This window comes from Triticum aestivum, chromosome 1D (assembly GCF_018294505.1).
Source record: "Triticum aestivum cultivar Chinese Spring chromosome 1D, IWGSC CS RefSeq v2.1, whole genome shotgun sequence".
Classification (NCBI taxonomy): domain Eukaryota; kingdom Viridiplantae; phylum Streptophyta; class Magnoliopsida; order Poales; family Poaceae; genus Triticum; species Triticum aestivum.
The window spans coordinates 439,875,944-439,902,123 of record NC_057796.1 but is presented as its reverse complement, the minus strand read 5'-3'; the positions used below and the strand labels follow the sequence as shown (position 1 = coordinate 439,902,123).

The 26,180-nt window shown below is 46.4% G+C and overlaps 2 protein-coding genes and 1 pseudogene across 5 annotated transcripts; 1 reads left to right on the top strand and 2 right to left on the bottom strand.

The window, feature by feature from the left end:
- Window positions 1–593: 593 nt before the first annotated feature.
- On the bottom strand, window positions 594–4,039 carry LOC123182726 (ubiquitin domain-containing protein 1). The gene is made up of 4 exons (XM_044595383.1): window positions 3,807–4,039; window positions 2,406–2,528; window positions 1,149–1,268; window positions 594–1,048 (listed from the first exon to the last, which is right to left on the bottom strand). Exons 1-4 carry the CDS (start codon window positions 3,838–3,840, stop codon window positions 984–986), a joined length of 342 nt encoding a protein of 113 aa, XP_044451318.1. The 5' UTR covers window positions 3,841–4,039; the 3' UTR covers window positions 594–983.
- On the top strand, window positions 3,839–7,305 carry LOC123160259 (ER lumen protein-retaining receptor A-like; annotated as a pseudogene). The gene is made up of 7 exons (XR_006480073.1): window positions 3,839–3,884; window positions 3,936–4,468; window positions 4,587–4,852; window positions 5,597–5,712; window positions 6,626–6,699; window positions 6,785–6,848; window positions 6,935–7,305. The product of XR_006480073.1 is annotated as an ER lumen protein-retaining receptor A-like (transcript).
- A 6,831-nt stretch (window positions 7,306–14,136) lies between these two features.
- On the bottom strand, window positions 14,137–15,925 carry LOC123173657 (enoyl-CoA delta isomerase 2, peroxisomal). 3 transcript variants are annotated; one of them, XM_044589937.1, is made up of 2 exons: window positions 14,799–15,925; window positions 14,137–14,422 (listed from the first exon to the last, which is right to left on the bottom strand). In XM_044589937.1, exon 1 carries the CDS (start codon window positions 15,533–15,535, stop codon window positions 14,816–14,818), a length of 720 nt encoding a protein of 239 aa, XP_044445872.1. In that variant the 5' UTR covers window positions 15,536–15,925; the 3' UTR covers window positions 14,137–14,422; window positions 14,799–14,815. The 3 variants fall into 3 exon arrangements, with proteins under 3 accessions (XP_044445872.1, XP_044445871.1, XP_044445875.1); XM_044589936.1 differs by lacking the exon at window positions 14,137–14,422 and adding an exon at window positions 14,469–14,706; XM_044589940.1 differs by lacking the exon at window positions 14,137–14,422 and adding an exon at window positions 14,469–14,605.
- Between the last annotated feature and the right edge of the window lie 10,255 nt (window positions 15,926–26,180).

Sequence of the window (26,180 nt, the reverse complement as noted above, 5' to 3'; positions counted from 1 at the left end):
GCCTTTTCGCGCGTGCCCCCGGGCCTCGTTGGCTTCGACCCACATGGACAGGCAGGGCGCGCCAAGGAGTGGCGATCGACACCGGCGGCAACAGAGCGAGCGGACAACACCGTGCAAGGAAACGCATAGCCCGAGACGAGCTGGTAGAGCGTTCATGTAGTACTACTCTAGTACGTAGTCCGTACGTATTGGATCTTGTTTATTTACGTGCTCCTGTTTGCGTAGCACCACTCATGATCGGATCCTCCTTGTACCGACCGACCGCCGGTTAACTGCGCGCGGGCCAGTTCGAACCGGCAGTGGTTCCATCGCCGATCACATCTCAGATCTGAAATTAGCTAACCATCGCTTCGTTTGCTGCAGCTACTCTAAAAATCAATCATGTAGCTGGGTTCGACCACGATTCTTCTTAACGTGGACGATAATGCCGCGTCTGAAGCTTGTCATTCTAAACGCAAGGGATATTCCCCTTTTTCCCCGCAAAAAAAAAACCGCAAGGGATATTGAGTACTACGTAAAAGCAAATTATTTGGGCAGTACAACAACAGTGGTGTTGGTACAGTTTCATAGGACCAGTTTAAAGGGACAAATCAAGAAGCAGCAATCAAGCAGTCTGTCCCCATTATGATTGCTATATAGAGCAATCAGCAAGCGCAACGCATGGATCAAAATCACAGCGACACCACTGGTGCAGCTCCCTTCAGCAGGACAGAGGAAAGGAGTAGATAGATAGCTCAAGGACTACAACCGCCCTAGCAAATAGCAATAGCCAGCAGCGTGACTGTTGATAGCCAATGACCCTTCCATGATTCATTCCACCGATATGATATGAACACGACCCCGAACCAGCGACAAACCAACGATTTTACGTAACTTACACGGACCAGCTTTATGTACTACTCTCCTCAAACGTGTGCACGTCTAGACGAGCATCGTTTCTGTATCAAGCGTCCGTTTTATGCCGACGCCGAGTTTTTATTTGTTCAGCCATCACGGATCAGGTTTGTCGGCTCACTCAGAACGTAATTGGGCAGCTCGTACTTTGCACCTGCATCCATACAGTTCTCACGGAAATTAGTTTCGAGAGAAAAGACGGCTGAACAATAATAGCGCAACTTGTGAAAGAGAAGACAGCAACCCAGGCTCACCTCTCTCGTCGTAACAAAGCGTGAGGTCAGGATTCGATACGATGATTCCGGCACTGTCCACTATGGTCTGCGCAAGGGTTAAATCGGCGTCTGTAGCGGCCCTGAGTGCGTCCCAAATCTCTGCACAAACAATGAGTAGCTCGTCACCAAGGCCATACTTGCAAAACCGTCTCGCCATTGTTAGAAGAATGGTGTTCAAAATTCAAAGCATCTGACCGTTGTATAAACCATTAACCTGTACTATCATCGGCTCAGACAACTTTTGCATGTTCTTAGCTGCTTGTATTGTAAAAACAAACTGAGCAGAAGTTATCCAGATCGGCGAATAGATTGACTGAACACAAATGAAATCGTCTGACTCCTTGTGGCTCTAGGATTGTACTTACATTTTATTTCGTAATTTTCTTTCATCTGATATGGCTTGAATATCAAGTACTGCTAATCAGTACCGTTGAGCCCAGGGGTCATTATCAACTCTTAATAATGAAATTCTTGTTATATCTTGTTCAAGGTCCTGAACTTTTCGCTCTGAAGAATTTTACTTCGGCAGATAAAATTTGATATGGCTTGAAAATCATGTACTGCTAAAACTAGTACCGATGAGCCAAGGGGTCATTATCAACAGGTCCTGAACTTTTCTGTCCTGGAGAATTTTAGTTGGACAAATAAAATTTAATATGTAAGGCGCGATAATTTGAACAGTGAATTTTGAGTATATATACCGAGAACAAATATATCTGTAGCCAACCAGAATAGCGACAGAAGTATGGACGCAGATTTGGTGAAAATCTGAATTTATTTTTTTAATATACATAGTCAACCGGTATACTCGCATATGAAGTTTCACATCCGTGGCAATCCGGGAAAAAATTACAAAATCGAAGCTAATCGAAGTTATATTAAAAAACACTGTTTAATAAATAGTATAGGCGCATTTGTATTTTCTTCACTAAGAATACCATGGGTGTCAATACATCATGAAACTTCACACCTGAGTAGAATGATCGACTAAGGTTCATACCGCAAAATTTTAGAATTTTTTATTTTTTCCTAGTATTTTTTATGAATTTAATATTCACATGGGTGCACGCGCACCCATGTTCACCTTTGCATTTTCGCAGAAGTATCAAAATAAAACCACAAAGAAATGTTACCATAACTTATAGAGACCACGAGCAACGTTGCAAATCCAACCACCCTCCTGAAGCTAAAACAGGGCATTAACTTCCAACCAACTACGTATAAACGGTTAAATACCTTTCTGTCCACCATAGTGTGGAGCTGTGTCCCAGAATTCATCACGCATCTGTTTGAGTTGCGCTGGTGTTATTGGCTGAGTGTGCTTCCAAGGCTTAGGCTTCCTTAGATTCTTACTGCTCTCTGTATTAATTAAACATAAAATGTTAGTTGATTACTGAATAAATCCAAAGGCATCAAGAAGTAGCTATCACGTTAAGGGAATTTGAAAATATCCCGCAAAGTCCGTTTCAAAAACAAAACAAAAAAAAAATCACAGAAAGGATATCATCTGTTAAGAGGCGATGATATAATTTTTCCAACACAGAAGCAGGACTCTAGTCCAGTAATTGCTGACAGAGAGCCATACGCCCATGTTTTATCAACTCACCACAATAATACCTAGCTCAACCGTATCCATAAATCAACAAACATTTTTACTGAAATGCTCCACCTCATAAAGTAATATCATGTAATTTTCTGAATGGCACAAGTGAAAGTACATCCTAAGTTACCTGGTCAGTAAGGAAGTGGAATCAGTGCTAAAAGTAGAAGGGCGCACTATATCAGTGATCACTGAACAGACAAATATTTAAAGGGGGAAAGATGTTCACTTTAAATAGACCAAGCATTGGCACAAATGAGTGCGTCTTTCTGAAATGCTCCACCTCATAAAGTACCAGGAACTAGATATAAAGTACCAGGAACTAGATACGGTGTTAGCAACTGATATAAAAAAATTGCGCTTAATCCTAACAAGCTCTATTCTATCAGAAAATGAAGTGTCACATTTGCTTTTGCAAGTTATCATTTTTCTGAGATCGTAGATGACAAATTTCATCTGATTCACAATCCAGACTAATGATAATTTTATTTTCCCACTAACCAAATCCAAATGCTAGCTACCTCCATGAATTCGCACTGCTGACTTCACTGTAAGCCTGACCGCAAAGGGGACCACGGACCAAAAATTACTCAGCAAACACTGACAAATCTAACGACAAAACGATTCGTAGTAATCGTCAGGTAACACTGGCTAAACCTCGTCCCCATGAACAACCCTGCCGCTCTTGTGCAAAAATAAGTGTTAACAAAATTCAGGCAACGAATTCTTTGGCTTCTTGGCGGGCGCTCTGAATCGATAGCTTCAGGTGTCCATTTTCGGTCAAACATCAACTAGAGTATAAGAAATTTAAACGGGTGGCAGTACAACAATTGAAGTCATTCATTATATAAGTAAGAAAAGCCGAGGAAACAGATCAACAGAACGAGTTAACCTTACTCCTCTAGATAAAACCGGACAATTCAACTCTGATATACGTAGTGATCTTTAGTCCAATTAGTACTAGGTAACAGGAAGAGAAGCACGACTGAAGACGAAGCAAGAGAAGATAACGCCAGGCAAGGAAGAGAGGATGGTACCATCAACTTTGGGTGTGGATCCAGCGCAGCCCATGGCCGCCGCCGATCAGGCGATCGGACGACGAGCGAACTCTCGGGGTGGAGCCGGATCTCGCGGCGGGAGCAGCTGAGGCTCCTCCGCTGGGAAAGGAAGAGGAGAGAGCAGAGCAGAGCAGGGTGGATTGCAGCGGAAGCGAGACGTCGAGGATCAGCGGCAGAGTGACGAGACTCCAGGCGACAAGTCAGGGAGAAAAAAAAAAGGAGAGCCGAGCAGAGAGAGGTGTCCCGCCACGTGGCCTCCCCCAACGGCCCACGTGGCCGTCAGGTACGGATCCACTCGCCGGCCGCCAGGTGGGCAGCACCAGCACCCGACACCCCCTCGAGCCTGACCCACCGCACCGACGGCCACTGCCACCCGGGCCCCACCTCCCGGACACAGAGCACGCCGCACCTCCCCCCTTCCCGTCCCTTCCATCGCCACGCCTCGCGTCCCCTCCGCCATTCCCCCGCCGCATCTGGAGCGAGCTCCCACCGAATAAACCCCCAAAACCTAGTCGCCGCCGTCGCCGTCGCCGGCGCCGCCGCAGCAGCCATGAACGCCTTCCGGTTCCTCGGGGACATGACCCACCTCTTCTCGGTCATCGTCCTCCTCCTCAAGATCTACGCCAACAAGTCATGCTCAGGTACCAAACATCCCGTCGCCCTCTAGGGTTCCGGCCGCCCCCGCCCCCCCCCCCCCTTCCTTCCCCCTCCCTCTCCCCCTCGCCCGCCGCGTCGCTCACGGATCTGGCTGCGCCGCAGGGGTGTCGAGGAAGACGCAGGAGCTGTACCTGGCGGTGTTCGTGGCGCGGTACCTCGACCTCTTCACAGACTACATCTCGCTCTACAACTCCGTCATGAAGATCGTCTTCATCACCACCTCCGCCGCCATCGTCTGGTACATGCGCCGCCACCCGCAGGTGCGCCGCACCTACGACCGGGACCAGGACACCTTCCGCCACGTCTTCCTCGTCGCCGCCGCCTTCGCGCTCGCGCTCATCTTCAACGAGCGCTTCACCCTCCGCGAGGTGATGTCGCCTCATTGATCCCTACCTTGCATTCTTCCTTGCCTTTCCGAATTGATGTTGCTGCGAGATCTGAGATGAAAACGGTTACTTTCGCTTAATCTGTGTGCTATAAAGAAATATATATTTGTTCTGGTGTAGTAGCTAGTAGATTGTTTAGGGTCACAATTGGTGTGTGGGAAATTGGCTGCTAGTCCTGCGTGACACTGCCATTTAACAGATTCAGCTGAGTATGGCCAGTGGAGCCACATTGTCAAACCATTTTGCAGTTTGATCTTTCACAAAATACTGGGGAAATTGTTTTTATGCAGTGATGACCAGACTTGACTTAGATATATGGCAAATTCCAGAATAATCATATCAGCATTTCAATCTATTTACACAACAGTCTGGTACACTAGAAAGCTCCAGTATTAAGCTGAAGCCTGAAGGTGCCACAGTCCCAGAGAACTTACATGTTGAATAAAAGATGAAGAATATACATGTGTATATGCTGCGGTTGGAACTTCTAAGCTTTAGCGATTCTTTACAGTGTCCTCCACAGTGTGCATATAGTCAGCAATTCTTCTTATTTGGGTAAATTCAGTTTGACTCATCTGTCTGTATGTTCGCTTGTGTGCTACAGCTTATCTTATTTAGCTGTGATTTCGGTACTTAGTGACCCATAGTACATTAGTGAAATGTGACCAATTATAGCAATCATTATTATGGTGACTGAACTTCTCATAAAATGTTGTCACTGTACAGATATGCTGGGCATTTTCGATTTACCTGGAGGCAGTGGCGATTCTACCTCAGTTAGTTCTGCTCCAGAGAAGCAGAAATGTGGATAACTTGACTGGACAATATGTTCTGTTTCTCGGGTATGGGTTTATGCCAAATAGGCTTATCTTTTACTAACGAAACCAGTTTTCATCTCATGATTCATATAAGTTCTGTTGTACCCTACATGTTCATAAGATATTATGTATAAAAGGTCTAAAACCATCAAGTGTTGGATTGTTCACACCTCACAGGGCAAATTTAATAGCTGTTGTTTAGCTGTTTGAATTGATAGTCAGATTATGTGCAATCAAGTATTGAATTGTTCTAGAAATATAACCCTGTTTAGCTGTTGCAATCAAGTATTGAATTGTTCTAGAAATATAACCCTGAATGTTTATGGGATATTTAATTTAAATTGTTCAAGTTGAACACCAATTATTTTGAACTATTGATTGCATTGGAGTTAAATAGAGCACACCTGAATTGGTGCATCCATGCTTAGTTTTTTGGGTGCATTTGGTTAGACCTAGGTCAATCGTGAACTGAAACTTCCAAGTTTAATTAGTTGTAGCCATGTTGGTTACGTTGCGCTTAGCATATACTCCCTCCACTCCAAAATATAAGGTTTATTAATTTTCTGAAAAGTCAATCTTCTATATGTTTGACCAAGTGTATAGAGAAAAATATCAGTATCTACAATACCAAATCCTTACCATTAAGATTCATCATGAAATATATTTTCACATTTTATTTATTTGTTATTGTAGATGTGTATATATTTTAATACAAAGTTGGTCAAACATAGAGAAGTTTGATTTTTGGAAAAAAATAGTACACCTTATATTTTGGAATGGACTACATAGTATATTGTATTTAGTCTTGAATTAGACCTGTAAATTTGTGCAGAAATGGGTTTCAATCTTGAAATAACTGATCTTCTTATTGAAACTTGTGTCCCTGCATCTCCAGTTTGTTTCGTCTGTTTCTACTAAAACAATACTTGTTTTGCAGGGCCTACCGCGCATTCTACATTCTAAACTGGATCTACCGTTATTTCACAGAGGGTCACCAAAGCAGATGGATCCGTGAGTCCAAATCTTTTTTCGCACTCATGTTTCATGCCTCACATTTTATCACAATTACCATTCCCTAATTCTCTTTTTCCTTCAGCTTGGATTGCTGGTTTGGTCCAAACTGGTCTATACGCAGATTTCTTCTACTACTATTTCTTGAGGTAAACTGCATAGTGTTCTTTCACGACACACATTTCGCATGCACACGCTCCCCGGCTTCTGACAAATTTTATGCTGGCCATTGCAGTTGGAAGAACAACGTGAAGCTCGAGCTGCCTGCCTGAGCATGCTTTGTCCATGCGACAAAAAGCACACATTGCATTGCATGGGCCAGAAGTGTTGTCCAGATTGAGTTGATGATATTGGCATGAAGAGACTCGGTGGTCCTAGTGGATTATCTTGGCAAAAAGCTATATTACGTTTGAGATGCTAACAGTACACTAGTAGACTAGTTCCATTTTGTACCTGGGATGGAGAATCAGCGAATCCAAATTCATTTGGCCTGTCGTTTGCCCGCTCTGTTTCACCTGCTGTAAACAAACAAACGATGCGATCTCCAGTGGTCTTGCCCGCGCTATGTGAACTGTTGTGACTTTGAACTATATGTGTTTGTTCGTCGCTGCGCTGTGCCAGACAGCTTTGTGCTTGGCCGAGTATTACTGTCGTAATTACAAGTACCAGGTTTGCAATGGTCAGGAATGTTTTTTTTTTCTGTTGGGTAGACGATTTGTGCAGGCTAATGCATCATGTTCGAAGCCATTTGATCTGAATTGGTTCGTGATGCGAAATTGGCATGTCAGGTAGTTGTACCTAGGATGAAATTGACTGGCGGTACCCGACGCTACGACCTAGGACGAAATCGACCGGTACCCGAAGCTGGATCCGGACGAAGGTGAGGTTTCTGGTCGGGCAACCAAATTAGTGCGGGCAGCTCCAGTGCCCGTACATCATCGGTGATGCAAATACAAATTGAATAATCCTTTCTTCTACATCATCAGGGCCTGCTTCTCTCCTCATCGCACTAGCCTGCTAAAATTCAGCGACACTTCTGAGGGCAACTCCAACATGCTGCTGACGCAAACTGTTTGTGTGTGTCCGTTTAGGTCGAAACAGACACAAATCACGACCCAATGTGCCGACGCAAATGGAGGAACGTCTGTTTTCTGTCCGCACGCGACCCAATTAAGGCCCAAATTTAGGTCGGGTTTGTGTTGGGCGGATATGGAGCGTACGCGCGCCACGCCCGCCTTTGTCCTCCCCCTGGCCCACCAGTCGGTGGCATATTGGTCATTCTCCATCCCTCTCATGATAGCCAGCACACTCGGCCACCCCCCTCGCTGCCGCAACTTGCACCCACATACCTTCCTCCGGCAGCACGCCACACTCGATGGTTGTTCTTGCCGGCATTGGTGGACTGTTTTGGCCGCCGTCGTAGCACCCCAACGTCCACGCCACCCCCTCGCCTTTGCCGTTGGCAGTAGCTCTCCGAGCGCGGCTACATCGCTGGACGGTCGCCGCCACTGTCGCCTGCATGCCAACGAGCCTGCTGCTTGGTCTGAGAGAGGCGCGGCTCTTCATCGGCCAGCGAGCCAATTTTTTTGAACTTTTGATCGCATTGGAGTTAAACTAAAATTAGACCACACCCGAATTGGTGTATCCATGCTAAGTCAGTTTTTGGGGTGCATTTGGTTAGACTGAAACTTCCAAGTTTAATTAGTTGTAGCCATGTTGGTTACATTATGCTTAGCATATACTCCATCCATTCCAAAATGTAAGGTTTATTATTTTTTCTGAAAAGTCAAGCTTCTATATGAATGACAAAGTTTACCAAATGATTATCATTAACATCAATTATGAAATATGTAGATTACCAAATTATTATCATTAACATCAATTATGAAATATGTTTTGACAATTTATTTATTTGGTGTTGTACATATGTATATATTTTTTACTATAAAGTTGGTCAAACGGGGAGAAGTTTGACTTTTGGAAAAACTAATACACCTTATATTTTGGGATGGAGGGAGTACATTGTATATTGTAGCTAGACTTGAATTAGACCTTTGAATTTGTGCTGAAATGAGTTTCAATCCCAGAATAACTTCTTGACTCCAGGCATCCACGCAAAATAGCATGAACACAATTCTGCTGAAGATAAAAACGGTGTGCCTGCATATACAGTTGCGTTCAATGTTTCTACTAAAACAATACTTGTTTTGCAGGGCCTACCGTGCATTCCACATTCTAAACTGGATTTACCGTTATTTCACTGATGGTCACCAAAGCAGATGGATCCGTGAGTCCAAATCTTTTTTTGCACTCATGTTTCATGCCTCACATTTTATCACAATTACCATTCTCTAATTATCATCTTTTCTCTAATTATTATATTTTTCTCCCAGCTTGGATTGCTGGTTTTGTCCAAACTGGTCTATACGCAGATTTATTCTACTACTACTTTCTCCGTTCCAAAATAAATGACTCAACTTTGTACCAACTTTGTACTAAGGTTAGTACAAAGTTGGATCATCTATTTTGGAACGGATGGAGTATTTCTTAAGGTAAACTGTGTAGTGTTATTGCACATCACACATTTCTCATGCACACACTCCTCGGGCACTCACAAACTTGTGTTGATCATCGCAGTTGGAAGAACAACGTGAAGCTCGAGCTGCCCGCCTGGGCGCATGCCTGGGGTCATGACTGAAAAGGTGCACATTGCGTGGCTCAGAAGTGTTATTGCGATTAGGTTGGTAATATTGGCATGAAGAGAGTCGGTAATGTGTTGAAAGTCGCAACTGGTGCACCTAAATCCGCCTCTGAGAATTGATGGACTGTATTGGCAAATGCTACTATTACGTTTCAGAATCTAACAGTTACAAACGTAGACTAGTTCCATTTTGTACCTGAGATGAGATGGAGGATCAGCAAGTCCAAATTCATTTGGCATGTTGTTTGCCCGCTCTATTTCACCCGCTGTAAACAAACAAACGAAGTGATCTCCAGTCTGCCATCATGTGAGGCGATGCAACTTTGAACTCCATGCGTTTTGTTTGCCCCTGTGCTGTGCGAGGAATCTTTATGCTTCATCCAGTATTTTTACTGTTGTACTCCCTCCTCCCTAAAATATAAGGCGTGGTTTCACTTTTCTGGTCTTCGTTGCACAACTTTGACTATGATTTTCATGTATTATATGTCTCTAAAATTAGTATACATACATATGAAGTAAAATTGTTTTGCAAGACAAATACGAAATGCTATTTATAAATGTTCAATCAATATACTTTAATATATTTTAGTGGTCAAAGTCGTGTATCAAAGACCGTAAAGTCAACCACGCCTTATATTTCGGGAAGGAAGGAGTATTATAAGTACTCCCTCCGTCCGAAAAAGTTTGTCCCTCAAATGAATGTATCTAGCACTAGGGACAAGTTTTTTCGGACAGAGGGAATAAGAGTTTACAATCTTCAGACCTGTTTTCTCTCGCTGGGCTGACGAACCATACAAGTTTTAACGCATGTCTTAAGCAAAGTCGTGTATTTTACTGGAGCACGTGTTCAGTAGGTTGCCATCTATTCGTGTGGTCATTGGACCGATGAAGTCGGCCCCTCCTGGTGAAGTTTTGCCTTGTGGAACTATACAACCGGACTGAGCAAATCAGGCCCTAAACTTGGCTTGTGGAACTATTTAGAGCATCTACAACCGAATTGAGTAAATCTGACTCTGTGAGTGTTACCGGACCGCACTGGGTAGACCTGGCTTCCTAAGAGCATCTACAGCCGGGCGCTTCTTTCCCTTGTTTTTCGGAGCTCATAGTAAGAGCCTCTCTGGATGAGCCCTTGTGTCTTACTTCTATCTTAAATGAATAGGTAGAACACCCGCCAATTTTTCCCTACAAAACTGGATTTGAATCCATGTCCTCCTACGCAAACATGATCTCATGGTGTTAGGCAAACCGAATATGCCTGTATATTCGGTTATACTCTACCATATTTGAAGCCGGTATGTTTCCATATAATCAGGCCATTATGGGTAGGATTTGTATTGATAGTTTCCATGTACGTCTTGTAAACTCTTCTATTAATATGAGACAACAGGAAACCCACGATTGTGTGGTCAATCAATCTCGTCTTTCATGGTATCCGCTCCGCGTTCCTCCCAACTTCACGCTTTCGCACCTCTCTACTACCGCCGGCGCCCTAGGGTTCCAACCCGCCCACACCGCCACACCTCTCTTTCCGCCGCCATGTCCGATGACGGCACCAACCCCCTCGCTGCTCTCTGGGCGCAGGCCACGGCCATCCAAAGCGTCAAGTCTCTGATCCCCGTCACGCTTGATCTCAAGGCCTCCAACTTCACCAAGTGGCGCAACTTCCTCACCGTCGCCGTGACCAAGTACGCCCTTGCCGATCACCTCGTCACGGTGGCCCCTCCGGTCGATGCAGAATGGCTGCGGCTGGACTCCACCGTCCTCTCTTGGTTGTACGGGTCTATCGCCGCCGACATCCAAGACATGGTCATGGAGGAGACGACCACGGCCTATGCTGTCCTGACGAGCATCACCGCCCTCTTCCGCGACAACCAGCAGGCGCGTGCTGGCTACCTCGGTCAGAAATTCCGCAACATCGAGCAAGGCGACAAGACCATCACCGCCTACTGCCTCGAGCAGAAGACAACCGCGGATGCTCTCGCGGACGTGGGTGCCGCGGTCAGCGATGACGCACTCGTCTGGAACACCATCAAGGGACTTGACGAGAAGTACGAGGGCGTGGCTTCCCTCGTGCCACTCCTGACGCCGCTCCCTACCTTCCTTCAGTTCAGGAACATGCTCCTTCTCCAGGAGCTCAAGCCGTCCAACGCGCGCTCGTCCTCCCCAACAGCTTTCTACTCTGCTCCATCAACTGGAGGTCACCATCGCGACGCCCCTGCCCCTCCCGTGCAGTACACTCAGGCCGGTAACTCCGGCTATGGCGCTCCACCGACCCACCCCCACGTCACCGGCAAGTACAAGGGCAAGAAGAAGAAGAACGGTGGCGGCGGTGCCCCTCCTTTCCCGAGCCCGCAGAACCCCTGGACCGGGGCCATCCACATGTACCCGATGGTCGGCGGTGGATACGGCGCGACCACCTAATCCCCGGCTGGGTATGGCAACCCCGCCGGTCTCCTGGGGCCACGACCCCCAGCCCCGGTGCCCCGCACTCCTGCCCAGGGTTACATGGCGCTGCCTGCACCGCTCCAGCACGCGACGGCCTCTTATCCCGGCTACCCTCCATACGGCGCTGCCTCTGCCCCGACATGGGATCCATCCGCCCTTGCGAGCTACTTCAACACCATGAGCCTCCACGCGCCAACAGACTGGCACATGGACACATGAGCTTCTTCTCATATGTCTTCGGACGCTGGTAACCTCAACTCACTCTCCTCCAATCCTCCTCATAAGCATGTTATTGTTGGTGACGGTTCCTCTATCCCTGTCACCAACTCCGGTCATGTTTTCCTTCCTACTTCTGATTCCACTCGTAGTCTGACTCTTCGTGATGTCCTTGTTACTCCATGTATTGTAAAGAATCTAATTTCTGTTCGGCAATTTACCACTGATAATCTCTGTTCGGTTGAATTTGACCCTTGGGGTTTTTCTGTGAAGGATCTCAAGACAGGGGCCGTGATTCTCAGGTGCAGTAGCACGGGTGATCTTTATCCGCTCACCTCCACGTCGACACCATCGCCTCTCCATCGCCGATTCCCAAGTCTGTTCGGGGTGCTCTTAAGGACCCAAACTGGCTCGCCGCCATGACCGAAGAGTACGGTGCTCTTCTCGCCAACGACACTTGGGATCTTGTGCATCCTCCCAACAATGCCAACGTTGTCTCCGGCAAATGGGTATTTCGCCACAAGTTCAAGCCCGATGGCACCCTAGATCGCTACAAAGCACGTTGGGTGTTGCGCGGGTTTTCTCAGGAGCACGGTGTGGACTTTGGAGAGACCTTCAGCCCGGTTGTCAAACCGGCAGCAATCCGGGTTATTCTCTCTGTTGCTCTCTCCCTCAATTGGAAGATTCGTCAACTTGATGTCAAGAACGCCTTTCTTCACGGGAGACTTTCCGAAGTGGTTTTCTGTCACCAGCCCACGGGGTTTGTTGATTCTGCCCGGCCTAATCATGTGCGTCGTCTCAACCGTGCGCTCTATGGTCTGAAACAAGCTCCCCGTGCATGGTACCAACGCTTCGCGACTTTCATCACCGCCTTCGGCTTCACCTGCTCCAAGTCGGATACTTCGCTCTTCATCCTGGATGGTCTTTTTGGTACGACATACCTACTCCTCTACGTCGATGACATCATTCTCACAGCATCTTCATCGACTCTGCTTGAGCGTGTCATCACAGCTCTCAGCGCCGAGTTTGCCATGACTGACTTGGGTGAGCTACACCACTTCCTCAGTCTAGCCGTTCGTCGTGACTCCAGTGGGATGTTCCTTTCCCAGACGCAGTACGCTCTCGAGATTCTCGAGCGTGCTGGCATGAGCTCTTGCCGACCTGCATCTACACCTGTGGACACATCACCTAAGCTTGCTGCTACCGCTGGTTCTCCCGTGGATGATCCTACATAATACAGGAGTCTTGCCGGTGCTCTCCAGTACCTGACGTTCACTCGTCCAGACATCGCCTATGCCGTGCAGCAGATCTGTCTTCACATGCATGACCCACGCGAGCAACACCTGTCCTTGGTTAAGCGTGTTCTCCGATACGTCAAGGGCACCTTACACCATGGTCTCCAACTTGTGCCGTCTACCACGGGCTGTCTCATTGCCTACACTGACGCTGACTGGGCTAGCTGTCCTGATACCCGTCGTTCGACTTCGGGTTATTGTGTGTTCCTTGGTGACAATCTTGTCTCTTGGTCCTCCAAGCGTCAGCACACCGTCTCTCGCTCTAGCGCCGAGGCCGAGTATCGAGCCGTTGCCAATGCTGTTGCTGAAGCTAGTTGGCTTCGTCAACTTCTCAACGAGCTTCATCGCCCTCTCCCTAGTGCCACCATTGTCTTCTGCGACAATGTCTCCGCGGTGTACATGTCCACGAATCCGGTTCAACACCAACGCACCAAACACATCGAGATTGATCTTCACTTCGTTCGCGACCGTGTTGCGCTTGGGCACATTCGAGTTCTTCATGTGCCTTCTTCGCGGCAGTTCGCAGACATTTTCACCAAAGGCCTACCATCACCTTTGTTCTTGGATTTTCGATCCAGTCTCAGCGTCCGAGAATCTCCCGCTGTGACTGAGGGGGGATGTTAGGCAAACCAAATATGCCTGTATATTCGCTTATACTCTACCATATTTGGAGCCTGTATGTTTCCATATAATCAGGCCATTATGGGTAGGATTTGTATTGATAGTTTCCATGTACGTCTTGTAAACTCTTCTATTAATATGAGACAACAGGAAACCCACGATTGTGTGGTCAATCAATCTCGTCTTTCACATGGTTCCAATAAAGAAAAAATATCGAAAGAACAAAATGCATCCTGGCACGTCATATGTCGATTTTGTAGATGAGAATCTCACTGCAGCAGCAGCAAAATAATCAGTCCAACAGTCACACACACAGGCATTCTGTTTATTTCACACTTCCAAAGCAAGAGAAATACAACGTCTGCAGAAGTAGTATGTAGTGCCTGCTTCATTCAGATCATCGACGGTTGATCAATGTACAGTTGCAGAATACAAGAGAGACACTCTGCAGGAGAAAAGGCAGGTCCGTTCAGGAGCTTGAAGAAAGATTGTAGGCAAGAACTATGATGAGACAAATCTTGGTGCAGTCGTATTCAGATTTCACAAGGCTGTACATAGTGTTAGTTAAGCACAGCTAATAGCTCGGGTACTCACGCCTTGCTCGCAGATTGTGCCGCTTCATCTCTAACTGGAATTATACAAACAAAACAAAATGCTAAGCACAATTAGAGTGAGCCCTCTAGCTGTGTCTTGTGATGACCTGAATCAGATCGAAGCTACTCTCAGGTACTACAAGTAGAGAATAGCGATCTCCATTATTCAGAAAGTTCAGCAAACACCTCGTCAGAGACTGGGGATACAGAGTTGCAGAGGAGACTGACCTCCCCATCTCCCCTGATCAGAGTCTGGAAGCGAAGTGCCTGCTCTTCTCCTCGTCGCTCTCCACGGCAATCCCGACGGCCCTGCACGCATCGGGGAACGTGGAGACCCTGATGGACGCGTACACGGCGCCGTCCCACTCCCTGGCCGCGAGCTGCTCGGCGAGCTTGACGGCCTCGGCGGCGGTCTCGGGCGCGCCGGCGCAGACGGCGTCGACGATCCCCATCTCCCTGGCCTCGGGCGCCCTGAGCTTCCTCCCGCGCAGCGCGACGTCCCGGAGCGCGTGCGCCTGGGTAATCTTGGCGCGGAGCAGGCGCGCGACGTAGGGCGGGAGCGGGAGGCCCATGTAGAGCACGCCGCGGTCGGCGCGCATGAGGCGGTAGTCGTGGCAGAGCGCGAGGAGGAGCCCGGCGGCGGAGGCGTGGCCCGTGACGGCGGCCACGGTGGGCATGGGGAGCGCCAGCAGGTCGGCGGCGATGGGGCGGAACGCGTCGACGAGCTCCCGGAGCCGCGCGCGGGAGCCGCCCGCCCGCCCGACGTCGAGCCCGTTGGAGAAGAAGCGGCCCTCGGCGACGGTCACCAGGGCCGCCCCCGGGCCCTGGGGCTGGGCCTGGGCCGCCGCGAGCACGGAGGCGAGCGCGGAGCGGATGGAGGCGATGAGCGGGTGGCCCAGGCGGTGCTCGCCGTCGCCCGTGAGGGTGAGGACGAACACGCGGCCGCGCTGCTCCAGGGTGCACATCGTGGCCGGCTGCGGGGCGTGGATTGTGGGACCTCGGAGCTGGTTGGTTGGTTGGTGTCTGACCGGGACGCGGTGCTTGCGTGCGGATTTAACACTCGGCGCCTCGTCGGGCGCCCTCGTCGTTGTTTATTCACTCGGCGGAGGAAGTGCCGCTGAATTTTAGCAGAAGAGGGTCGAGTTTCAGGCCGGCGGCCGGGCTTGGCAGATTAGCAGCTGCCTTCCCGCAAGGAGTGATCCACGATGCGCTTTAGTTTTCCGTAGCGACTCTAGGTGTGAAGATGTCCGGCCGGCCATCCCATCGAACCGCGGGACCTATATCTATCTCCAAAGCGATGACCCATTTCGTCCGGCCTCGTTTTGCTATTTTGTCCGGCCTCGTCTCTTTATAGTTGCGGACAAATAACGCGGCCTAACGTGTCGACGTAAACGGAGGTGTGTTTGTTTTTTTGTCTGGAGCGACTCATTGCTACTGGCACAAATTTAAGCTGATTTTTCGTTGCCGTGGACAAGACGCACGACACCCGCCCTTGTCCTCCCCTAGTCCGCCAGTCGGTTGCACAACCACTTCATTTCCTCCCCTAGTCCCCTCATGCTATGGCCGACCCGCCAAACCACGCCGCCGCCTCCCTCCCGCCGGCCACTGTCGACGGCGTGGCTGCCCGCCCTAAGAAGGAGCTGACGCCGGAGCAAAGGGCCGCCGAGTCGGAGAAGAGAGCTGGCCGGAGGAAGGTAGCCGCAGAATAAAAGATGTCATCGCCACCCGCGCCACAGCCCGCGCGGCGCAAGGTCGTCGTCGTGAAGAATGATCTGCTCATCGCGCATATCACCCAGCGTGTCCTTCTCATGCTCGGGATTCGTGGTAAGCCGGCCATTCTCGCCGCCGCCGACGCAGCCAGTGTAGGCTCGTCGGTTGGGCTCCCGCCACATCCAGAGTCGTCGCGTAGGCTCGTCGGTTGGGCTCCCGCCACATCCAGAGTCGTCGCGTACCTCCACGTCGCCGCCACCGCAGCCAGTGTAGGCTCGTCGGTTGGGCTCCCGCCACATCCAGAGTCGTCGTGTACCTCCACGCCGCCGCCAGTGTGCGGGTTCTACCTCAACACGTCCCGGGCGCGTTCCGCTTCTCCGGGTCATCTAGGGGTGGCTTGCCGGAAGTGTGTGAGCACCCACCGACATTCCCCGTGCCGGCAGCCGTCGAGATAGAGTTTGATCCGAGAAGAACCAAAGGAGATGCTCGAGATAAATGGATGAACAATGGCAAAGACATGAGTTTTTTGTATGCCGGCGTGTGGGCCAACATGATCTACGGCCGGGATGCACGAACTATGGCTGAGAGAGGAGTATTTTTTGTGTGTTGGCATGGGTGCCGACCGCTGGCATATTTGCCGGCATGAACTACGACCAAGAGAGACCCCCTTTTTTCTGTGCTTGGCATGTATGCCGGCCGCCGCTGACACCATCACTGGCATGAACTACAACCAGTTCTATGTTTGCAGTTTTGGTTTTGGCTTTTCTTTTGCTGCTTTCTCATTTTTCTTTGGGTTTATTAAACACAAGTCAACATTTTTCATGAATATCAGGTACATTTTTTAATACACATTTAACAGTTTACAAATACACGATTGACATTTCTTCAAATATATGTTTTGATGCCTATTTTCCTTTTACATACACATTGTACATTTTTATATTCATGAAGAGCATTTTTTATACACATAATAATAATATTTATTAAAATGATTAATATTTTTTATATTTCTTTGATGTCTACTTTTTTACATACACCTTCTACATTCTTTGTATACATCAGGAACATAGTTCAATACATGTTTAACATTTTTCAAATAGATGATTAATAGTTTTCATTTTTATGTTTTGATGCCTACTTTTTCCATACACGTTGTACATTTTTGTAGACATTAGATTTTTTATACATGCTTAGCTTTTTTAAATACATGATTAACATTTTTTATTTATGTTTTGATGCCTACTCTTTTCATACATATTGTGCATTTTACATACACCTTGTATATATTTTTATACACTAGGAACATTTTTAGTCATGTTTAACATTTTTCATCTTTTTTGTTTTGATATGATTTTCTTCATATACATTAGAAGCATTTTTCTGTACAGGTTTAACAATTTTCAAATGCATGAGCATCATTTTTTTTAATTTTATGTAAAGTTTTTTAATATATATATGTATATAATATTTCCAAATATGTAAAAGTGAAAAAAGAAGGAAAGAAAACAAAAAATGCAAAAACAATACGAGCGTTTATGGCTCCTGTGCTAGGCCGGCCTATTGGCGCGGGGCCTTCAGGTGAGCGCTCCTACTGCCTTGCTATAAGAGAGGCACAATCGTGCCTCAATCGGACATGGCAAACTCAGCCCAAACGTTAGGGCTGACCGACACCATCATACCCAGCCTATATGTGGGGTGGATAGGGGGACGCGTTGACGCATCCGGCATGACGATCCGATAGGCCGGACCCATTTCAATTCCGCTCCAAATTGACCTGCATTTCTCGCGTCCGTGCCGCCACCCTTGTATGATGTCGCATATGTCGTCTCCGAGTATCATGGCTGCCATCATCAGCATGGATGATGCCTTGGTGGAGTCTGTGGCAGTCTCGTCCGTAAGGGCCAGTTGCAAGATGGAGAACGTAGCCCGGAGGGAGCGCCGAAGGAAGCAGTGCGGGCATGAAGTGACATAGAAGGTAGCCGCGGAGAGGGCCGATGCGGACGGCCGGTGATATGAAGATGGACTTGGGTGCATCTGGTCTGGCTACCGCGACCGATCCGTCCATAGTGGCCGCGGGAAAGAAGAAATCGTCGGTAGAGCCCAACTCCGTTTTGGCCTCCCAGTGGTTGGGCATCCTGAATAGCTTTCTGGAAGACACCGACGCCGACGAGACGGTGAATGACTCGCCACAACTTCAAAGGCAGCCGACAACCTCGCGCAAGGCCTGCGTCGGGCATGCCCACATGTTGTTTGATGATATACCCAAGATCCGGTACATTCTTTGCCCCCATATGACATTTGCATTGGTTGATTCATTTGTTGCACATACCATTCAATCAATCCAGGGATGATAGTTTAATTGTGATGCATATTGTAAGACGAAATAATGCTAAACTTTATTAGTGGTCAAGAACATTTGCATTTTGACATGGGACCAATTCCCCTTTGTTAAAGTCGGGCAAAGTGGAAGAAGGTAGTCAAGCCAAAAGGTCCTGCATTCACACCCTTTGAAAATGTTTTGTTGATTCAATCTTGCCACTGGTTGGCCACAAGCATGGATCCAATATGTGAAACTGAGCAAAATGGTGTTAAATATTGGCCCCAAAAAAACACAATATATGGACTCGCCTTGGTCTTCAACGAGCGCTTCACCTTCCGCGAGGTGATGTGACCTGATCTGTGCCTTGCATTGTTTGTTCCTTGTCTTTTTTGAATTGTTGGTGTTACGAGATCTGCGAAGAAATGGTTACTGAAGGAGATATGCCCTAGAGGGAATAATAAAGTTGTTATTTTATATTTCCTTATTCATGATAAATGTTTATTATTCATGCGAGAATTGTATCGATCGGAAACCTAAATACATGTGTGAATACATAGACAAACACTGTGTCCCTAGTAAGCCTCTACTTGACTAGCTCGTTGATCAAAGATGATTAACGTTTCCTGACCATGGACATGAGCTGTCATTTGATAACGGGATCACATCATTAGGAGAATGATGTGATGGACAAGACCCATCCGTTAGCTTAGCATAATGATCGTTCAGTTTATTGCTATTGCTTTCTTCATGTCAAATACATATTCCTTCGACTATGAGATTATGCAACTCCTGGATACCGGAGGAATACCTTGTGTGCTATCAAACGTCACAACATAACTGGGTGATCATAAAGATGCTCTCCAGGTATCTCCGAAGGTGTTTGTTGAGTTGGCGTAGATCAAGATTAGGATTTGTCACTCCAAGTATCGGAGAGGTATCTCTGGGCCCTCTTGGTAATACACATCATAAGAAGCCTTGCAAGCAAAGTGACTAATGAGTTAGTTGCAGGATGATGTATTACGGAACGAGTAAAGAGACTTGCCGGTAACGAGACTGAACTAGGTATGAAGATACCGACGATTGGATCTCGGGCAAGTAACATACGGATGGACAAAGGGAATAACGTATGTTGTCATAAGGTTCGATCGATAAAGATCTTCGTAGAATATGTGGGAGCCAATATGGGCATCCAGGTTCCGCTATTGGTTATTGACCGGAGAGGTGTCTCGGTCATGTCTACATAGTTCTCAAACCCGTAGGGTCCGCACGCTTAACGTTCGTTGACGATATAGTATTATATGAGTTATGTATGTTGGTGACTGAATGTTGTTCGGAGTCCCGGATGTGATCACGGACATGACGAGGAGCTCCGGAATGCTCCGGAGGTAAATATTGTATATGGGATAATAGTGTTTGGCCTCCGAAAGGGTTCCGGAATTCACCGGAAGGGGTTTTGGATGTTTCCTGAAATGTTTGGGTATGAGAACACTTTATTTGGGCCAAAGGGGAAAGCCCACGAGGTTTTTGGAAAGCGCAAAAGGAAGTTTTGCAGAGTCCAGGGGCCATGTCTGGTCCTGGAGTCCGAGAAGGACTCTTGCCTTTCGGGTAAAACCGACTTTGAGGAGGCTTTTACTCCAAGTTTCGACCCCAAGGCTCAACATATAAATAGAGGGGCAGGGCTAGCACCCTAGACACATCAAGAATCACCAAGCCGTGTGCCGGCAACCCTGTCTCCTCTAGTTTATCCTCCGTCATAGTTTCTGTTGTGCTTGGCGAAGCCCTGCGGAGATTGTTCTTCACCAACACCGTCACCACGCCGTCATGCTGCCGGAACTCATCTACTACTTCACCCGTCTTGCTGGATCAAGAAGGCAAGGACATCATCGAGTTGAACGTGTGCTGTACGTTCGGTACTTGATCGGGACGGATCGTGAAGGTGTACGACTACATCAACCGCGTTGATAAATGCTTCTGCTTTGCGATCTTCACGGGTATGAAGATGCTCTCCCCCTCTCGTTGCTATGCATCTCCTAGATAGATCTTGCGTGAGCGCATGAATTTTTTTGAAATTGCATGCTACGTTTCCCAACAGTGGCATCCGAGCCAGGTGTATACGTAGATGATATGCACGAGTAGATCACAAAGAGTTATGGGCGGTCATCGTCATACTGCTTACCACCAATGTCTTATTTTGATTCAGCGGTATTGTTGGATGAAGCAGCTCGGACCAACCTTACATGACCACGTTCATGAGACCGGTTACACCGACGGACATGCAACTAGTTTTGCATAAAGGTGGCTGGCGGGTGTCTGTTTCTCCTACTTTAGTTGAATCGAATTTTACTGCGGCCGGTCCTTGTTGAAGGTTAAAACAGCAAACTTGATAAATCACCGTTGTGGTTTTGATGCGTAGGTAAGAACGGTTCTTTTTAGAAGCCCGTAGCAGCCACGTAAAACTTGCATCAACAAAGTAGAGGACGCCTAACTTGTTTTTGCAGGGCATGTTGTGATGTGATATGGTCAAGACATGATGTGATATACGTTATTGTATGAGATGATCATGTTTTGTAAAAGTTACTGGCAACCAGCAGGAGCCTTATGGTTGTCTCTTTATTGTATGAAATGCAAACGCCATGTAATTGCTTTTCTTTATCACTATGCGTTAGCGATAGTTGTAGAAGCAATAGTTGGCGAGACGACCACGACGCTACGATGGAGATCAAAGTGTCAAGCCGGTGACGATGGAGATCATGACGATGCTTTGGGGATGGAGATCAAAAGCACAAGATGATGATGGCCATATCATGTCACATATTTTGATTGCATGTGATGTTTATCTTTTATGCATCTTATTTTTCTTAGTACGGCGGTAGCATTATAAGATGATCCCTTAACTAAATTGCAAGGTATAAGTGTTCTCCCTGAGTATGCACCATTGCGACAGTTCGTCGTGTTGAGACACCACGTGATGATCGGGTGTGATAGACTCTACGTTCAAATACAACGGGTGAAAGACAGTTGTGCACATGCGGAATACTCGTGTTAAACATGACGAGCCTGGCATGCACAGACATGGCCTCGGAACACTGGAGACCGAAAGGTCGAACGCGAATCATATAGTAGATCATCAATATAGAGATGTTCACCATTGATGACTACTCCATCTCACGTGATGATCGGACATGGTTTAGTTGATTTAGATCACATATCATTTAGATGACTTGAGGGATGTCTATCTAAGTGTGAGTTCTTAAGTAATATGATTAATTGAACTTAATTTATCATGAACTTAGTCCTGATAGTTTTTGCATATCTATGTTGTAGATCAATGACCCGTGCTACCGTTCCCTTGAATTTTAATGCGTTCCTAGAGAAAGCTAAGTTGGAAGATGATGGTAGAAACTATACGGACTGGGTCCATAACTTGAGGATTATCCTCATTGCTGCACAGAAGAATTATGTCCTTGATGCACCGCTAGTGAAAGGCCTGCTGCAGGAGCAGATGCTGATGTTATGAACATCCGGCAAGCTCGATCTGATGACTACTCGATAGTTCAGTGTGCCATGCTTTATGGCTTAGAATCGGGACTTCAAAGACGTTTTGAATGTCATGGAGCATATGAGATGTTCCAGGAGTTGAAGTTAATATTTCAAGCAAATGCCCGAGTTGAGAGATATGAAGTCTCCAACATATTCTATAGTTGCAAGATGGAGGAGAACAGTTTTGTCAGTGAACACATACTCAGAATGTCTGGATATCATAATCACTTGACTCAGCTGGGAGTTAATCTTCCAGATGATAGTGTTATTGACAGAGTTCTCCAATCACTGCAACCAATCTACAAAGGCTTCGTGATGAACTATAATATGCAAGGGATGGAGAAGACAATTCCCGAGCTCTTCGCAATGCTCAAAGCTGCGGAGGTAGAATTCAAGAAGGAGCATCAAGTGTTGATCATTAACAAGACCACTAGTTTCAAGAAAAAGGGCAAGGGAAAGAAGGGGAACTTCAAGAAGAATGGCAAGCAAGTTGCCACTTCCGGGAAGAAACCCAAAGCTGGACCCAAGCCTGAAACTGAGTGCTTCTACTACAGAGGTACTGGTCACTGGAAGTGGAACTGCCCCAAGTATTTGGCGGATAATAAGGATGGAAAAGTGAACAAAGGTATATTTGATATACATGTTATTGATGTGTACCTTACTATTGCTCGTAGTCGCGCCTGGGTATTTGATACTGGTTCGATTGCTCAAATTTGCAACTCGAAACAAGGGCTATGGATTAAACGAAGATTGGCTAAGGATGAGGTGACGATGCGCGTCGGGATTGGTTCCAAGGTCGATGTGATCGCCGTCGGCACGCTACCTCTACATCTACCCTTCGGGATTAGTTTTAGACCTGAATAATTGTTATTTGGTGCCAGCGTTGAGCATGAACATTATATCTGGATCTTGTCTAATGCGAGACGGTTATTCATTTAAATTAGAGAATAATGGTTGTTCTATTTATATGAGTAATATCTTCTATGGTCATGCACCCTTGAAGAGTGGTCTATTTTTGTTGAATCTCGATTATGGTGATACACATATTCATAATATTGATGCCAAAAGATGCAAAGTTGATAATGATAGTGAAACATATTTGTGGCACTGCCGTTTAGGTCATATTGGTGTAAAGCGCATGAAGAAACTCCATGCAGATGGACTTTTGGAATCACTTGATGATGAATCAATTGATACCTGCGAACCATGCCTCACAGGCAACATGACTAAAACTCTGTTCTCTGGAACAATGGACCGAGCCAATGACTTATTGGAAATAATACATACCGATGTATGCGGTCCGATGAGTGTTGAGGCACGCGGCGGGTATCGTTATTTTCTGACCTTCACAGATGATTTGAGCATATATGGGTATATCTACTTAATGAAACACAAGTCTGAAACATTTGAAAAATTCAAAGAATTTTAGAGTGAAGTGGAGAATCATCGTAACAAGAAAATAAAGTTTCTACGATCTGATCGCGGAGGCGAATATTTGAGTTACGAATTTGGCCTTCATTTAAAACAATGTGAAATAGTTTCACAACTCATGCCACCTGGAACACCATAGTGTAATGGTGTGTCCGAACATCGTAACCGTACTTTATTAGATATGGTGCGATCTATGATGTCTCTTACCGATTTATCACTATCGTTTTGGGGTTATGCATTAGAGACAGTGATGACCCACAAGTGTAGGGGATCTATCGTAGTCCTTTCGATAAGTAAGAGTGTCGAACCCAACGAGGAGCAGAAGGAAATGACAAGTGGTTTTCAGTAAGGTATTCTCTGCAAGCACTGAAATTATCGGTAACAGATAGTTTTGTGATAAGTTAATTTGTAACGGGTAACAAGTAACAAGAGTAAATAAAGTGCAGCAAGATGGCACAATCCTTTTTGTAGCAAAGGACAAGCCTGGAAAAACTCTTATATGAAGGAAAACGCTCCCAAGGACACATGGGAATTATCGTCAAGCTAGTTTTCATCACGCTCATATGATTCGCGTTCGTTACTTTGATAATTTGGTATGTGGGTGGACTGGTGCTTGGGTGCTGTCCTTCCTTGGACAAGCATCCCACTTATGATTAACTCCTATTGCAAGCATCCGCAACTACAAAAGAAGTATTAAGGTAAACCTAACCATAACATGAAACATATGGGTCCAAATCAGCCCCTTACGAAGCAACACATAAACTAGGGTTTAAGCTTCTGTCAGTCTAGCAACCCATCATCTACTTATTACTTCCCAATGCCTTCCTCTAGGCCCAAACAATGGTGAAGTGTCATGTAGTCGACGTTCACATGACACCACTAGAGGAGAGACAACATACATCTCATCAAAATATCGAACGAATACCAAATTCACATGACTACTTATAGCAAGACTTCTCCCATGTCCTCAGGAACAAACGTAACTACTCACAAATCATATTCATGTTCATAATCAGAGGGGTATTAATATGCATAAAGGATCTAAACATATGATCTTCCACCAAGTAAATCAACTAGCATCAACTACAAGGAGTAATCAACACTACTAGCAACCCACAGGTACCAATCTGAGGTTTTGATACAAAGATTGGATACAAGAGATGGACTAGGGTTTGAGAGGAGATGGTGCTGGTGAAGATGTTGATGAAGATCGACCACCTCCCGATGAGAGGATCGTTGCTGATGATGATGGTGATGATTTCCCCCTCCCGGAGGGAAGTTTCCCCAGCAGAACAGCTATGCCGGAGCCCTAGATTGGTTCCGCCAAGGTTCCTCCTCGTGGGGGCGGCGTTTCATCCCGAAAGCTTGCTTATGATTTTTTCCAGGGTAAAAGACTTCATATAGCAGAAGATGGGCATCGGAGGCCTGCCAGGGGCCCCACGAGGCAGGGGCGCGCGCCCAGGGGGGTAGGGCGCGCCCCCACCCTCGTGGATGGTGGGAGGCCCCCTCTGGTACTTTCCTCACTCAGTATTTTTTATTAATTCCAAAAATGACTTCCGTGGAGTTTCAGGACTTTTGGAGTTGTGCAGAATAGGTCTCTAATATTTGCTCCTTTTCCAGCCCAGAATTCCAGCTGCCGGCATTCTCCCTCTTCATGTAAACCTTGTAAAATAAGAGAGAATAGGCATAAGTATTGTGACAAAACATGTAATAACAGCCCATAATGCAATAAATATCGATATAAAAGCATGATGCAAAATGGACGTATCAACTCCCCCAAGCTTAGACCTCGCTTGTCCTCAAGCGGAAGCCGATAACGATAAATATGTCCACATGTTTAGAGATAGAGGTGTCGATAAAATAAAATACGGACATGAGGGCATCATGATCATTCTTATAACAGCAACATATATGGATATTGTCATATGATTCCTTATGCTCAAGTAATAATCTATTCACAATGTCAAGTATGAATCAGAAACTTCATTGAGAACTAACAAACTATAATCTTGGTCATTGAAACAATTGCAATTTATCATAACATCGGAGAGTCTATGTAAGAGCTTTTCAGCAAGTCCACATACTCAACTATCATTTAGTCTTTCACAATTGCTAACACTCACGCAATACTTATGGGTATGGAGTTTTAATCGGACACAGAGAAAGATAGGGATTATAGTGTTGCTTCCCAACCTTTTACCTCAAGGGTAATGTCAACAATAATAGTTCATGCTAACTTACATCCAAGTGGATATATATATCAGGATCTTTCCAACACAAGGTGCTTGCCAAATGATAAAATGTAAAAAGGAAAGGTGAAGATCACCATGACTCTTGTATAAGGTATGAGACAAGAATAAAAGATAGGCCCTTCACAGAGGGAAGCAGAGGTTGTCATGTGCTTTTATGGTTGGATGCACAAAATCTTAATGCGAAAGAACTTCACTTTATATTGCCACTTGTGATATGGACCTTTATTATGCAGTCCGTCGCTTTTATTGCTTCCATATCACAAGATCGTATAAAGCTTATTTTCTCCACACTAATAAATCATACATATTTAGAGAGCAATTTTTATTGCATGCAACAATGACAACTTACTTGAAGGA

Coding starts and splice junctions, on each gene's coding strand:
- LOC123182726 (XM_044595383.1), bottom strand. CDS start 3,840: ATGGGCTGCGCTGGATCCACACCCAAAGTTGATG. Junction 2,529..3,806: donor ATCCACACCCAAAGTTGATG/GTACCATCCTCT, acceptor TAATTAATACAG/AGAGCAGTAAGAATCTAAGG. Junction 1,049..1,148: donor GCTTTGTTACGACGAGAGAG/GTGAGCCTGGGT, acceptor GTATGGATGCAG/GTGCAAAGTACGAGCTGCCC.
- LOC123173657 (XM_044589937.1), bottom strand. CDS start 15,535: ATGTGCACCCTGGAGCAGCGCGGCCGCGTGTTCGTCCTCACCCTCACG.